Genomic DNA, 16,112 nt, shown 5'->3' on the forward strand with positions numbered 1-16,112 from the left:
TATATATCGGCCATCGGCCGCCCTGCTCTCTAAAGATCGGCATCGGCATCGGCCATTGAAAAAGCAATATCGGTCGACCTCTACTCAGAACGACAGCTTTGCAAACATTATACGTTGCTGTCTTGCTTTTTGGTGTTTGGAGAAACATTCCAGAAGCAGAACAAACTTCCAGCAGACAACATGAAGGCTAAAGGGATTACTGTGAAGCTGTCCGTGTTGCCCTGGCTGTTAGCGTTTGCTCTCTCTCTCTCTCTCGCCCTCTCTGATGTCAGCATCAAATCATAGCAGTATTGTAACGTTAATGCCAATAGCCTCACATACATAGCAACACAGTCATGGTTGTACTCATTTGCACAAAACATTTCAGTAAAAATAAAGACACACAAGACATATCTTGGCAAATAAATGTATATTTATTGCTTTTCACGAATCAATTCAAATTGCTTTGGAAATATCCAATGACCCAATTGTTATTGTGGGATATTATGAACCCGGTACCTAACAACTAATGTTATGAAAGAAGGCCAATTTTTTGTCTGTACTGTATAGTCAAGAAAAAATAGCGATGATATCAGAATAATATCGATATCGGCAGATATCCAAATTCGGATATCGGAATCGGATGGGAACTGAAAAAAAGTGGATCGGTGCATCTCTACACTAAAGCGTGGTGAACTTTTTGTGGACTGACAAACTAACTAGGGATGGGCATTTCTAGCAAAAACACTATTCGAAATTCGCTGGCCAAAGTCGACTTTTAATCGAAATTCGAAAATAAAAATAAAATGTAAAAAAAATTAAAAATGTAATTTTTTTTTTTTTTTGTTAGTGAAATGTTGCATTGTCTCCCCTGATTCTAAGTATAGTTGAATCGCTTGGTTTGAGCAAGGAAAACAATTTTTATAAGCATTTTAAGCAAGGTTTATGGAAAAATGAATGGCGGATGAAATCCCATGAAGAGGGAGAGGTTGCTTATAAAAATTGTTTTACCGTAAATTCCGGACTATAAGGCGCACCGGTCTATAAGCCGCACCTTCAAAGTTGACTATTTTTTTCTTATATAAGCCGCACCGGACTATAAGCCGCGGGTGTTTTAATGGTATTTTTTGTTTTTTTTACAGTGCACACAGTGTCCGCGGTGTGGTGAAAAGAGGGCAAGAGAGGAAATTAAAACAGAAGTGGATTTATAGTTAGAAAGAGTGCTAAAGAAGAGAGAATTCCGTTTTTTATTTTTTTATTTTAGTTACTCACAGTACTATTGACCAGTCCAACTCAAAAGATATTCGGCAGTTTCACTTTGAGCTCTTGTTCCGCCGCTGTCCATCAATGGTTATGTCGAGTCTCGCTGGGTACAGTACGCCAAAGCGATATCCATTGACTCGATGATGCTGTTGTATGTTGCGCGTTTCTGTTGCACCAACGCGGAGAGGTCCTGCCGGACGAAAAAGCGCGTACCCTCCCAGGTGAGGGGCTTCTTCCCCGCAGCCTGGAGGATGAGTTGACGGTCGGGCCAGCGGAGTAGGCAGATGAAGATGGCCCTCGGTGGCAGGCCGGGGTCTGGACGTGGCCGAGGCGCCCGGTGTGCCCTGTCCACCTCTGGTGGTTTCTCGCCTTCCTTCAGGTCCAGGATGTAACACAGGATTTTGCCACGAAAGCGTCCATGTCACCAATCTCAGCTCCCTCTTTTACATTGATCAGGCGAATGTTATTTCTTTTACTCCTGCTGATTAAGTCATCAACCTGCGTGTGCAGGGTTTCGATTTTGCATTTTATCCATTTTCGGACTCACTGTGTTGTTTTTGTCCTCCAGTGCGCTGATGCGCTTTTCCGCATTATAAACTCTGTTCACGGTTGCCTTAGTTTCTTTAGTGAGTGAGTGGATGGACTTCTGCACGTTTTCAAACTTGTTTTCAAGCTGCTCAAAACCTCTGAGCGATGTCGGACTTAATCGATAGTGTTTCACGGAGTAAAAGTTTAGCCCAAGCCGTGTATCTCCAGCCTCCAGCAGGTGAGTCATTTCCTCATTCATGGCGTGATTGCTTCGTCTTTTTCTTTCTGCTTACCTGTGTTGTGTTATGTTATGTTATGTTATGTTGTTAAAAGAGGGCAAGAGAGGAAATTAAAACAGAAGTGGATTTATAGTTAGAAAGAGTGCTAAAAAAGAGAGATTTTTTTTTTTTTTTGGAAAAAATCCATAGATAAGCCGCACCGTTATATAAGCCGCAGGGGCCAAAAAAGGCCAAAAAACGGGAAAAAAGCCACGGCTTATAGTCCGGAATTTACGGTACTTGCTCAAACCAAGCGATTCGACTATACTTAGAATCAGGGGAGACAATGCAACATTTCACTGACCAAAAAAAAAAAAAAAAAAAATTCAATAAACGAATTTCGAATTTCAATAATAAAAGTCGACCTTGATAATAACAACGATTATTCGAAAATTCGAAATTCGATGCCCATCCCTAAAACTAACCAAACCAACCAACAGAGTGGCAGAGCTGCTGGTCGCAGCTAAAAAGCACTCTTAACAATTCCTTGCAAACCTTGGTGAAGTGTCTTACAAACCAGTCTTGAGAGGTTGATTAGCATAATTTGTAATATAGCAGCAATCCATTTCAGTAGTCAATGTGTCAGTATTGGCAGATATACAGTATCAGATATCGGTCATATTCCTCCCTGATTACAGCTAGAGATGCTGCGATCCGATCATGTGATCGGATATCGGCGCGATATCAGCCAAAAAACATGGATCGGATCGGATCGGATTCCAGCGAAAATGACCGATCCAAGGCTCCGATATAAGCACTCCATTCCATGACTCCACTCCAGGATTTCTATCCAGCATGCAGCAGCAGCACACAGAGGCCACGTGATCACAAGTTACAACAGGGCTTCTAGTAGCAGGCAGCTAGCCAACTGGTATCACCGTAGCATTACACGGAACACGGCAACGGCATAGAGAGCGAGCGAAAAAACCCAACGATGCCCGCCGTGTGGGAATATTACACACGGTGGCAGCGCCAGTAGTAGGTACAACACAACGAACCAAATAAACCACCTGAAAAAGTATCACAACGAGCTGCATGGGGAATTTGTGAAAGCCACTGAAAATAAAAAGCGTCAACAACCTGGTGGTTCCCTCAGACAATCCACGTTGACAGCGAGTCTTGCAACCCGTGAAAAACTCCCAAGAGAGAGCAAAAAAGCCAAAGCAATAACAGAGCACATTGCCCAGTTTATAGTGCTCGATGACCAGCCACTGTCGGTGGTTAATAATGTCGGGTTTAGACGCTTAGTAGAGCAGCTGGAGCCCCGCTACGATATGCCCAGCCGTAGCAGATTTATAAAGAGGTGAGAAGTTTCCTGTCTACATATTTGGGAAGTGCAAATGCAGTTAGTAATGCATGACCGACATCTGGAGTTCAGACGTTAGTCCAATGTCTTTACTGAGTCTGACTGCGCACTGGGTTGACCAGGATCCTGACTTCACTCTGAGGAGAGCGGTGTTACATGCACGCAAGTTCAGAGGTTCACACACAGCTGTAATGTATGTTCTCTGTTTGAGTAATATCAATTGATTAATCTTTTATTTAACATTCCAGACTACAAAATCAGTACTAAAAAGTAAAGCTAAAAATGGTTGTTGCCTGCTAGCTATCAGACAGCATAGAGAGGCTTAAATATGTGCTGTATCGGTATCGGATCGAAATCGGTATCGAATCGGGTATCGAAATTTGATCGGAATCGGATCGGTTTTGAGGCTAAAATATCGGAATCGGATCGGAATTGAAAAATCTCGATCGCAGCATCTCTAATTACAGCCACTGACCCAGAAATCCTGTTTGGTTCTGGTCCCAGACTCCAGTAGGAGCAAATGGTAAAATGGTAAATGGACTGCATTTATATAGCGCTTTTATCCAAAGCACTTTACAATGTGCCTACATTCACCCATTCACACACCGAAGGCGGCAAGCTGCCACGCAGGGTGCTAGCACAGCCATCGGGAGCAATTTGGGGTTCAGTGTCTTGCCCAAGGACACTTCGACATGCGGACTGGAGGAGCCGGGGATCGAACCACCGGCCTTCTGATTAGTGGATGACCCGCTTTACCTCCTTAGCCACAGCCACCCCATGGAGGAGGCAGAGGTACTTCCCTGTCAATGTGAAACATTGGCTACAATTCGATAATAGTTCTTTTTTTGGAATAGACAGTACATGACAAGTTAGAAGTGAAAGTGGTCAGACGCAAATGTCTGACAATCTGAGTGAGTTACAGCATTGAAATACAACATGTTTACTGTTTCAACCACTGTCCATTTACAGTATGGCCAAGTATTCAGTTAACCACAAATAATTGGGTCATATGGGACAGTGATTTACAGCTGTAACCAAAGAGGAAAGGAGAAATACTTGGCTTGTGTGAAAAAGGCAATAATGTGGGTCGTCCAAGACTGATTAAAAGGAAAAACATTGAGACATTATTCACCAAATCGACATTCACAGTCAATAACCTATGCATCAATCAGCTCAACAAGCAATGTCAGGATTGTTTGCAACTGATTATGGGCCGAGGCACTGGTAAACCACCAGTGCAAAAACCATGGAAAACAGTTCTTAATGTTTTCGGTTGCAAGCCTCCACTGTTTATTTGCGGCCTACTACTCGTGTGACAATGAGGATAGTTTGCTATCTCACGGCGGGCTGCTTTACTAAAATGAATAACCCAATTAAGCTAACGCTAGCTTCCACTATTGTAGCTAATCTGTTGGCTTGCTTGAGAACTTTATGCCGGGTTAAGTGCAACAACGTGAATTCGCTGGCTAACGTACCTAGCTAACTTTGCAGCAAATCAAGTCATTTCTTTCACGAGCTACACATATGTTGCAAGCAACTGTTCAACAGCAGCGCTAACTGCACTAAACGCTAGCCTGGCCTGAGCTAAGTAAAGTGTATGATGAAGCTAGCTTGTCTACTCTGTCTCTGCTGCCTGCTCGGCCTGTTCCGCTGCCACACAACGTTAGCTCCATGAGCACTAGCCTCCACCGGGCAGACACACTCGGTGTGTTCAGGCTCCCAGCGAGCCGGGAACGTGGCTTACCTCATGGTTAAATGCGTTGACGGCATCCATGATTGCCCGACGACGCGAGACTTTCCCTATACGCCAAATTCCCCGTTCAAAGCGATGTTTATTTAGGGCAGGGCCGGGTACAACATGTCCGCTCCGAATGGCTAACAGTTAGCTAGCTAGCCTAGCATCAGTAGCTGAGCTGTGGTCTTGGTCGCTGGTACCAAAGAATGTACATTGATAAGATGTGACATACAAATTAATCGCTTCATTGCAACATCAGCGCGCAGCAGCAGAGCTGCGCTGCACTTCCGCCATTTTGGCCCCTAAGGAGACTAGTCAAGTCAAGTCAAGTCAAGTCAGCTTTATTTATATAGCACATTTCCATACAGCGGCAGCTGGAACCAAAGTGCTTCACAGGTATAGGCAGGTACAAATAAACAGATGAGTGCAAAGTACTAAATAAAATATAACACAATACAAGAAATAATGGCAATTTAAAAATGGGGGAGAAGGACTAGAGGCAATAAGACAATAAGACAATAGAACAATAAAACAATAAAAGCAATAAACGGTAAAGCCAGGGACCTATTGAGGGCTAAGTGGGGGGGAAGGCCAGGGAGAACAGGTGGGTTTTTAGTTGAGATTTAAAAACCTCGAGTGTCTGGGCGGCTCTTACATGGAGGGGGAGGCTGTTCCAGAGCTTGGGAGCAGCAGCCGAGAAGGCTCTGTCCCCCCTAGTTTTCAGCCTGGTTCTGGGCACTACCAGCAGGGACTGGTCTGCTGATCTAAGGGATCTGGAAGGGGTGTGGCGGTGCAGCAGCTCAGAGATGTAAGGAGGGGCCGTTCCGTTTAGTGCTTTAAAAACGGTGAGAGCTAATTTAAAATCAATGCGGAAGCGCACAGGCAGCCAGTGTAATGAGGACAGAACCGGGCTGATGTGCTCACGTTTTTTGGTGCCCGTGAGGAGGCGCGCAGCCGCGTTTTGGACCATCTGGAGGCGGCGGAGCAGGGACTGGTCGATCCCCGCATAAAGTGCGTTGCAGTAGTCTAAGCGGGTGGTAATAAAAGCATGTATCACCGTCTCCAGGTTTTTCTGGGAGAGATAGTCCTTCGTCTTTGCCAGGAGCCTAAGATGATAAAAACTGCTTTTTACCACAGCGCTGACTTGCTTTTCGAATTTAAAAACACTGTCAAAAATGACTCCAAGGTTTTTTACTGAGGTCGAGAGGTTTGAGCCCAAGGGGCCGAGAGCTTCGACGAGGGGGGCTGGGGGGACCTTGTTAAAGACAATGACCTCAGTTTTCTTTTCGTTTAGGGTCAGGAAATTTTTGGACATCCAGCCCTTTATGTCGGCCAGACAGTCTAGCAGGGGCTGGATTTGAGTTACCCCTTTTAGGGGAAGGTAGACCTGGACGTCGTCGGCGTAACAATGGAAGGAGATGTTATGTTTTGCCATGATCTGACCCAGGGGTAACATGTAGTGAAACCTGTCTGTTTATGATTTAAAAAAAAACAGCATCCAGTAAAACGTCCCGCATACAAAAGTACCCTCTGCCAGTTGAACAATGAAGAAATGTAATAAATATGCATACTGTTCTAACTAGCGTTATTTACGTAATTATTTATTCAGTGTATGAAAGAATAAAAACAGTAGGCTAAAACATGTTTGTAAACATTAATTATGAATTTAATTTATTAAATAACAAATAGACGAGGGATCTGACTCGTCTGACTCTAGCCGGCTGACCCTACATTTTAAAAACTGCGACAGTTCACACAACTTTAACACGACATGCATAGCCTACATCAAACGCTAGCCTATATGTTTTTGAGATAGGCTATTAACCTTTGTTTGGCACAACTCATACTAGTTAACTGCCGTGGGGTTCCACATTTATGGGTGGTTGTGACGTCACGCTGATTTGTCCTATACAATTTAATTTATTATTTATTTATTAAAAAAAACATACATGAAAGTTTGGCTCCAAGTGTCCATATAAAGCTTACATTTGCTGTAAAAAGTCACTGACTACAACATTATCCAAGGGAGGCTGATTTGAGGGGCCAATATGGCGGCGGTGCTGCTTTGGCATGACTGCAGCGCCTCTAGCGTCTGTTTCCAAAAATGCATTAGATAGTCGGTTCTTTCCTTCCACGCTCTTTGCTGGTACTCGGGTCGGCGGGCACGGCGCAAAGCAGGATGGGATTGAGTGTGGTATTCTACATCTGACCACTGGGTGGCCGACTGTCGTTAGTGTGATTGTGCAGTGGACTTTGTACCATGAGGTGGTGTGTAGTCAAGACTTCACTTCTAACATTTTGAGGGGAAATTATTTTTTTGGTTTCAATGACAAATACAGCTGAATTAAAATAACTAGAAATGTTGCACGTTCCACACGCTGGTGGAGACTCTGGAGATGATGCGCCATGGGCACACTTTTTTGGGGAGAGGGAGGGGGGGGGTTGTCCAAATTCATGCCAACTCATGCGCTTAGCGCGCCCAACCGGAGTTTCTCTGGCTGAAGCCAATTTCTTGTCGTCAGTCAGTGATGTCACTCGAGCACAGATGATGTCACAATGTCTATGTGAGTGTGAAGGCGTAAAACTGTAGTGCAGCCCATGGGTGCATTTTCCCATTTCCCCCCGCACCAGACATCACCAGTCACCGTCATTATCGTTGAGTGTTCAGGCTGAGCATGCTCTGGCCACTCGACGATTGTGGGACATGATATCATCAGTGGGTGTGTGACATAATCAGTCACTATTGGCCACCACTTGACAATGACAACAATGATGCCATCGTTCTGGCCTCACTTGATGATTGTGGGGCTGGGCATGGGTTCATCACAATTGACAAATGACAACACTGATGATGTCAAAATGTCTATGACATCACTGATAATGTCACAATGTCTACGACAATGTCTATGAGTGGGTATGACATCATAATTTACCACTGGCCTACTCGGGACATGACATTATCAGTCACCACACTGGCCACCACTTGACAATGATGACAATGACATCATCTCTCTGGCCACCACTCAACGATGGTGGGGCATGACATCGAGTTGGTGGCATTTGCATGCTCATTTGATGGATTGTGTTCGTTTATATAATATAGGAGGTGTTCCTATGGGACGCCACACCGTGACCGCCCTATTATATTAGTAATTATGCACATTGCCTTTCACATTGTCGTTTTTAGGCCATTTTAGGCCATCACATTTAATAGCCATTGATAAGGTTTTCGAATTTAGTATGGCACACATCTGCATCTTGACGGTTCAAGTCCTCCTAGCTTGGTTGGCTCATCCATAACTTTAGTCCATGGGCCAAACACCAAAATTTCACATATCGGTACCACTCAAGTGGGCAAATTCTAATCATGATTTTTGAACATGTATATATCCATAGATGATATTTTAGTATGATAGCCTTTCCAGAATGGTAGCTTTCTCACGGTTATCAGCTCATGAAGTTAGCCAGCCCCTACAATAATTTGGATTCTAGGTGCTGATGCATATCCTATTCTAGGCTCTTTTTAGGACCTTTACTCATGTTTGATGAGAATATCTTTGATAGAATTTTAAAGGGTAGCTTCCTAGCTTTCATTTAAGCTCAGTTTTGTGTCTCTCTGACAAATACAGAGGTCACAGGAGCTCCTCAAACTGTCAGTGACATTCGTTTTTCCACAATTTTCGTCTAAACTATAGATTTATTTCAGCACTGTGGCATCTAGGAACATCAGAGATACAAACAACAAACACTGGAATACTCACAGGACTATAAGGATTCAGAAAAGGTATCATGTGCCCATACTATCCCATCGTGAGGGGTGAATGTGGCCCTTAAGGTAGAAGAATGACTTCTCAAGGGAAATGAGCCAGAGCCCTAAATTTAACAAATCGGTACCAGCCAGGTGGGCAAATTTTACTTGTGATTTTTTTAAATTCATATACATCCCTAGATTATGTTTTTATATGATAGACCTTGATGACTGGTAGCTTATTATTGCTTATCCCCTCTTAAATTATGGACTGCTGTCGTTCAAAACTAGGAAAGTGCCCTCCCTGGAAATCATCTTTCTTTCATTATCCGTTTCCTAGGGTGTGTCTGGACTACTGTTAATATTACATAGATATAGGCAAACTATCCTATGATATTGTACATACTATACTATACTAGATATACTATGCTTGTCTACTAAAGTGGCACATTTCTCAGTCAAAAACAGAGTAAATTGACACGTTTCTCAGTCAAAAATAGTTTTATTTGTGTTACATTATATGAACAGCCACATTCAAAATGTTTCCAGTCTTTCAGGACAATATTAGGACAATCTACCCTTCCTGAGACACCATGCCACCCACGAGGGCAACACCATCATCGTCATTCACATCTGAGTGTGCTGGTTGGCACATTTTTGTAGTTTGCACAGGTTTGTGCACTTCAGACCATTATTGAGACCTGTGCACTCTGGTGGTTTGCACGACCTCACACACTTGCAGGAGAGCAACTGCAAAACGGTCTGGTGCTGGGGAACCGCACATCCACTGGATTTCAAGCTGCCCCTCATCGTCTGTGGTCCACCCATGGTCCTTGGGGCTTGGTACAGATGGCTGGGTTTGAAGAGACCGTCTAGAGATTGCAGTCTGATCTTTTGCATGAATGGAATGCATTAATAGCCAATCCTCAAATGGTGGAAGCTGGCTGGACTCGACCTCCCCACGTCTGGTGCAGAAAAGTTGGTGTCGGAGGAGGTTGACATCTATAATGTGTGTAGAGGGTACATATACGTAATACATGTGGCACATGATTTCCAGCAGCTTCTTGAAGAGCTCATTAGAGACATCCCAAGCACGGCCGAGCTCAAGGAAGGCTTCTTGATATGTCCTGTCTGTTCAGGGTGCCCACTTTTCCGTGTCCTGCAAATACGCTGACAGTGTTGCAGCCAGTGAACGTGTGCATGCCAATCAAGGCGCCAGTAATACTATCGCCGTGTGATTTGCATAGTTTGGTGATGTCCTGGAACATTGTCTTGTTCTGTGTTCCACATTTTTGGTACATTGGGCATGGGATGTCCTTGCTCCAACCCAGAGTCAGTAGCAGGACATCTGTGTCTGCCATGATGATCACTGCCTTGAAGCCAGACTCTGCTACATGGAGAGCATGCATTAGCATGCAGGTGTCAGCTTCTTCCTGAGAGGATTTGAGCTGTGTTACCTCCTCCCATTGGTTCCTGTTGATTTTGAAGCAGACTACTTCACAGGTAACATATAAGGCCTTGTCTTGTAGTTTCTATCTGTGTTTGGGTCCTTTCCATTCCTCAAACAAGAATTTGATCAGACTGACTTTGCTGGCAGCGCTGTAGAGCAGTTTCCTCCAGTGCTGGATGTTGTGGCTGGAATCATGCAGGTTGGCTACATCTGGCGGGGCAACAGTTGCAGTTGACAAGCTGACAAACTCATATTGATCTGGACTGAGTGGATTCACAAAGGAGTTTCCCATGATATCAACAATGGACTGTACTTTAAGGACCATAGGTGGACCACAGATGATGAGGGGCAGCTTGAAATCCAGTGGATGCACGGTTCCCCAGCACCAGGTGCCGTCTTGCAGTTGCTCTCCTGCAAGTGTGTGAGGTCGTGCAAACCACCAGAGTGCACATGTCTCAATAACGGTCTGAAATGCACAAACCTGTGCACACTACAAGCATGTGCCAACCAACACAGTGAAGAAGAGCTTGCTGCACAGCTGACAGACTCAGGTGTGAATGACGATGATGGTGTTGCCCTCGTGGATGACATGGTCTCAGGAAGGGTAGATTGTCCTAATATTGTGTTGAAAGACTGGAAACATTTTGAATGTAGCTGTACATATACCGTAACACAAATAAAACAATTTCTGACTGAAAAGCGTGCCAATTTACCCTCTTTTTGACTGGGAAATGTGCCAATTTAGTAGACAATTAAGTATAGCATATATATCTATCTAGTATAGTATAGTATGGTATGGTATGTATAGTATCATAGGATAGCATGCCTATATCTAGACATGTAATATTAACAGTCAGTAGTCCAGACACCCCAGGGAGAGGATATAATGAAAGAAAGATGATTTCCCATAATTCCCATAAGTCCATAATTTAAGAGGGGTGGTTAAGCACTAATAAGCTACCATGGTCATAGGAATTTAAAAAAATCACAAGTAGAATTTCTCCACCCGGATGGTACCGATATCTTACATTTTGGGTTCTGGCCCATTTCCCTCAAGAAGGCATTCTTCTACCAAATTAGGCAAAATTCACCCCTCACGATGGGATAGTATGGGTTCATTATACCTTTTCTGAATCCTTATAGTCCTATATGAGTATTCCAGTGTTTGTTGTTTGTGTCTCTGATGTTCCTAGATGCCGCCACAGTGCTGAAATAAAGACTATAATTTAGGCAAAAACTGTGGAAAAATGAATGTCACTGACACTTTGAAGAGCCCATGTGAGCTCTTTATTTGTCAGACAGACACACAACTGAGCTCAAATGAAAGCTAAGAAGCTACCCTTTACAATGTTGTCAAACATGTTATCATAGAACATGGTTAAAGGCCCTGAGCCTAAAATAGGTTATGCATCAGCACCTAGAATGGAATTTATTGTAGGGGCTGGCTAACTTCATGACCCGATAACTGTGACAAAGCTGCCATTCTGCAAAGGCTATCATACTAAAATATCATCTATGGATATATAATGTACCTGTTCAAAAATCATGATTAGAATTTGTCCACTTGAGTGGTACCGATATGTGCAATTTTTGTGTTTGGCCCATGGACTAAATAGGGGAAAATAAGAAAATGTCCAATAAATATGAAAAGCTACTCCTGTGGAAAGGCTATCATATATTAATTTACTTATATTGACCTTATAAACAATTTAGTATAGGTAAAGTTTTGCCCACCCATATGGTACCGATATCTGGTCTGGTACTTTGTAAGCTGCACTTTTACTCGCATGTTCATGTAGTACAAACATAATTCCAATAGATGGTGGTATATGACTCCCCGTCGGGGTGTCTGGTTTAGTGTCTAGGATGCATGGCCCGGTAAGCAACAGTAGACTGTAGAATAGATAGGTGCAGTGTGAAACACCATTTCTTCTCTTTCCATGAACACAGTCCAAGGACAGTCTATTCATTCATTGCATCCGTTTTATAACGCAACAGAACCGGAATGAACACCGTTTTAATTAGGGCAATCAATTAGGGCAAATATTTATTTCAGCTTCATCTGTTGAGCTGGACACCTTTCCATTGTTGGTATGACATGGTTGACACCCCAACTTCATCCTGATATCCCAGCAAATAGCCCACCCCTGGACATCAATTCATCTGACAATAAATAGCCTACTGTCGGGTGACTCGGGTCTATCTCACAGCTGAACGCAATCAATGTATTGCCATATCCCTGTGTCCTCCTGACGCTGTTGAACTACTCAGCGCATAGGCGCTTTTACGCATAATAAACAACATGCCAAAATGCCAGTCTTTTAATAATAGGGAACCTAAACATCATACCGTGAAAAACAAGTCACGGAGGACTCTAAAGTAGCCTACAGTGTGTTGCTCAGTTGCTGTATGTATGTATCTCTGTTTCGGTGTGAATTCTTTGTTCTAGACATGAGGGCTTTGACCGCACCATGCGAGACGACGGAGCAGCAAACCGGGCGGAGTTGGCCCCCTTGTCCTCTCAAGTGCTCCGCCCGCCGGCGCGATGATTGGATTAGAAATTATCCCCAGCCACCCACCACCGAGTGAGCCCCCCCCCCCCCCCCCCCCCCCCCCCACACACACACACACACACACACACACACACACACACACACACACACACACACACACACACACACACACACACACACACACACACACACACACACACACACACACACACACACACACACACACACACACACACACACACACTGCTGAGAAACGCCCACCAGATAACCGGGAAAGTCGCTTCAAACTGAAGAACACGCTGCCTGCAACAGACTGTTAAAGGAGATGCTCCTTGCTCATGCGTGTGGAGAAGCTCTGCGGACCGCAGCCGCTTTCTTTCGTTTTTAAATAAATCGCATATTCGGCTGTTTAGACAATTTCCGTCATTTTCAATGATTATGCCTGCCATTTTTCTGCCTAAGCTGATACTAATCAAACGGTGTCTTGGAAACGGCCAATTGCGCTCTCTGGATGTTTTGGGTGAACAGGTGGCGCAGGCTCCGGTTCCCTGGTGGTACGCGTAATTGATCATTAAGGGACGAGGAGGGGCAAGTCGACACATCGTCAGATTGGCTCTAGATAGGCTTCAAATGTGCGTGGGACGCTGAGCAATTGAAATCCACCACAAAAGGAGGAGGGCGAGAGAAGATTTGTGTGTGTGTCCCTTGGTTCAAACCTGACGGGCAGGCTGTGTTATGCCAGTAGCTGACAGCAGCGACATGGTGGTAGACAACAGCCACGGGTTGTACGAGGGGAAAAGCCCAACTTCTTCTGCCACCGCCGGGAACGACAGCAGCCTCCCGGCCTCACTATGCAGCCCCGCAGCGGACATCCTGAGGAACTTTTACCACACCAAGCGGGTTGGGAACTATCTTATTGGACGGAAGCTGGGAGAAGGATCATTCGCCAAAGTGAGAGAAGGTCTCCACGCACTGACTGGAGAAAAGGTAAAGCGCACTTCGGAGTCACAAGAGTAGAAACACGCAACAACAGGATAACGAAGTTAAAATGCGGTCTCTCATACACCATTTTGGTCATCAATGCCTGCTTTGCACATGGGACCTGCATTATCCAATTTATCCTATTTTAGTCCTCGGGATTTCCAGCCTGATTTCGGGCTTTACTTATAGCCTATAAATAATCAGTAGGCTATACTGTCTGTAATCTGATCAAAGTAGACCATTTTCATTTCAGTGTAACACTTTGCAATCAATGTCGGCCTATCATTTAAAAAATAAAATGCATTTTCAGCTGTGCTGTGACATGGTTTTACATTTCAACTTGGGAATGTCAGCTGTCAGTCGCCGGCTCTTTAAATTGGGGATGCATTATTTTTTGAATGTCAACCATAAGAAGAAACGCATCAGGTGTTGAAGTCAACTTTGCAGAGCAGGATAGTGTGGTTTCATAGCCATGAAAGCTCGACAAGTGAGTTAACTTAACTAAGATAAGTAAGATAATTAACTACACCTTACTTAACTAATGTGTCTAGTAGCCTAATCATTTACTAATGGTGTTCATGTTCACTGGTATTGTGGTTGGGTTGAGCAAGCTCAAGGCTGTTAATAAGGGTTAGTTCATGCTTAACCGGCTTATTAAGCATTAACTAACCTGAATGCTTATTGAGCATTAACTGTTAATTAAGGGTACACCTATCTGTGTGTGTGTGTGTGCGTGTGTGTGTGTGTGTGTGTGTGTGTGTGTGTGTGTGTGTGTGTGTGTGTGTGTGTGTGTGTGTGTGTGTGTGTGTGTGTGTGTGTATGTGTGTGAGAGAGAGAGAGAGAGAGAGAGAGAGAGAGACATACTGAACCATGTGTTTGATGAGTAGTTGTGTACTCTGAACTGCCTCTTTGTCTACTGGCGGTGATCTCACCGCTGTGGGTGTCAAGCCTGTGATAGGGCCAGAGAGAAAATTGCTCGGCCTATGAGAGAGCAGAGCCGCTACTTGCATATGAAATGATGTCTTTGATAAATGGGCTCTCCAGTCTCATTATGATTCCGCCAGCACAGGGCTTTGATATCAGCCGCCATTGGCCACTGTTTGCCTTTGTCTCTCTCTCTCCAGGCTTTTTGAGGAGTAGCCAGTACATTTGCATATGGGAAAAACAAGCACCCCCCTTATTCCCTATGTGTTCATACCTGTCTGTCTGTCTGTCTGTCTGTCTGTCTGTCTGTCTGTCTGTCTGTCCGTCCGTCTGTCTGTCTGTTCATATGTGTGTCACTGTGTATGTGTGACTTGAAATTCTTATTTCACATAATTTAAGGATTAGCTCATCTTACGTCTACCCCCCCACATTCCTCCATTTGCCCCACCACTGTTGCTGTGAAGCGAATAGAAAGCACTCCTCTTCCCAATCCTTCCCTCTTCACTCTCTTTGTGGAGGATGATGCAAACCCTGGGCAATCACACAGGCAGCGGAGCACAGCACATGCCTCTGACAACCCCCCCCCCCCTCCTCTCCTCTCCATGTGCTACATGGTTCAACCCAACAGGCACTAGGGGAGAGAGGAGGCAGCAGTGAGTTTATTCAAGCAATAGGGTAGGTAGGTAGGTAGGTAGGGGGGCAAAGAAATAGAGGACACAGATCTTTTTTAGCATCACTAGAAAGTCAGCCTGCCTGACTGAGAGCAGTGGGCAGTGGGATGGGGCAGGGGGGTGTTGTAGAGATAATTGGAGGCGAGCGATGCAGGGGATTGAAGGGGTGTCCCGGGGAGGTCATATGGACGTGTTTTGATGTCTGTAACCCACTTTCCCCCCGTAAACACCCCCCCCCCCTTTCTGTCTGAGGAGAGCCTGATAAACAACTGAATCCCCCAGAAACCCCCCCCCCCCCCCCCCCCCCCCCCGGCTGGGCGCACCCCTCCCCCCTCTGGAGCCCCACCCCCCCCTATCCTCATATAGCCTATACTGTAAATACAGTGCTCCCCCTTCTCTCACCCACACCGCCTGGCGTAAACAGGGGTCGTCTATTGTGACTGCTCAGCGCACACTCACTAGGGCTGGACGATAATATGGTTGAAATCAATATCACGATAAGGATTTTTCTTTATATCGATATATATACAGTATATGACGATATGGATCACATCAGCAAAATCACATGAAATAATCAAGTTCATCATATTGAACTGAATGGCAATGTTTAGTGTGACGTCAAACTAAACTGCAATTTTCACATAATATTCCTACCGTACTTCATGTTGTCTGAGTTTCTAAATTAAATTTGCTTCTTCTCATCAGTTCAGACAGCAGAATTGTCTCGATATGCTAA

General features: G+C 44.5%; 2 protein-coding genes across 2 annotated transcripts in view; one reads left to right on the plus strand and one right to left on the minus strand.

The window, feature by feature from the left end:
* Positions 1–5,228, minus strand: part of scaf4a (SR-related CTD-associated factor 4a) — a gene marked incomplete at its 3' end in the record, with an annotated part of 45,527 nt that extends 40,299 nt beyond the window's left edge. The window contains exon 1 of the mRNA XM_083656489.1: positions 5,099–5,228. Within this exon, the coding sequence (XP_083512615.1) occupies positions 5,099–5,128 (30 nt within the window). The 5' untranslated portion in view covers positions 5,129–5,228. The remainder of the gene's footprint in view (positions 1–5,098) is intronic.
* A 7,990-nt stretch (positions 5,229–13,218) lies between these two features.
* Positions 13,219–16,112, plus strand: part of hunk (hormonally up-regulated Neu-associated kinase) — a 29,428-nt gene continuing 26,534 nt past the window's right edge. The window contains exon 1 of the mRNA XM_083634782.1: positions 13,219–13,787. Coding sequence (XP_083490908.1) covers positions 13,536–13,787 — 252 coding nt within the window. The 5' untranslated portion in view covers positions 13,219–13,535. The remainder of the gene's footprint in view (positions 13,788–16,112) is intronic.

Source organism: Poromitra crassiceps (assembly GCF_964638095.1).
Source record: "Poromitra crassiceps genome assembly, chromosome: 1".
Classification (NCBI taxonomy): Eukaryota; Metazoa; Chordata; class Actinopteri; order Beryciformes; family Melamphaidae; genus Poromitra; species Poromitra crassiceps.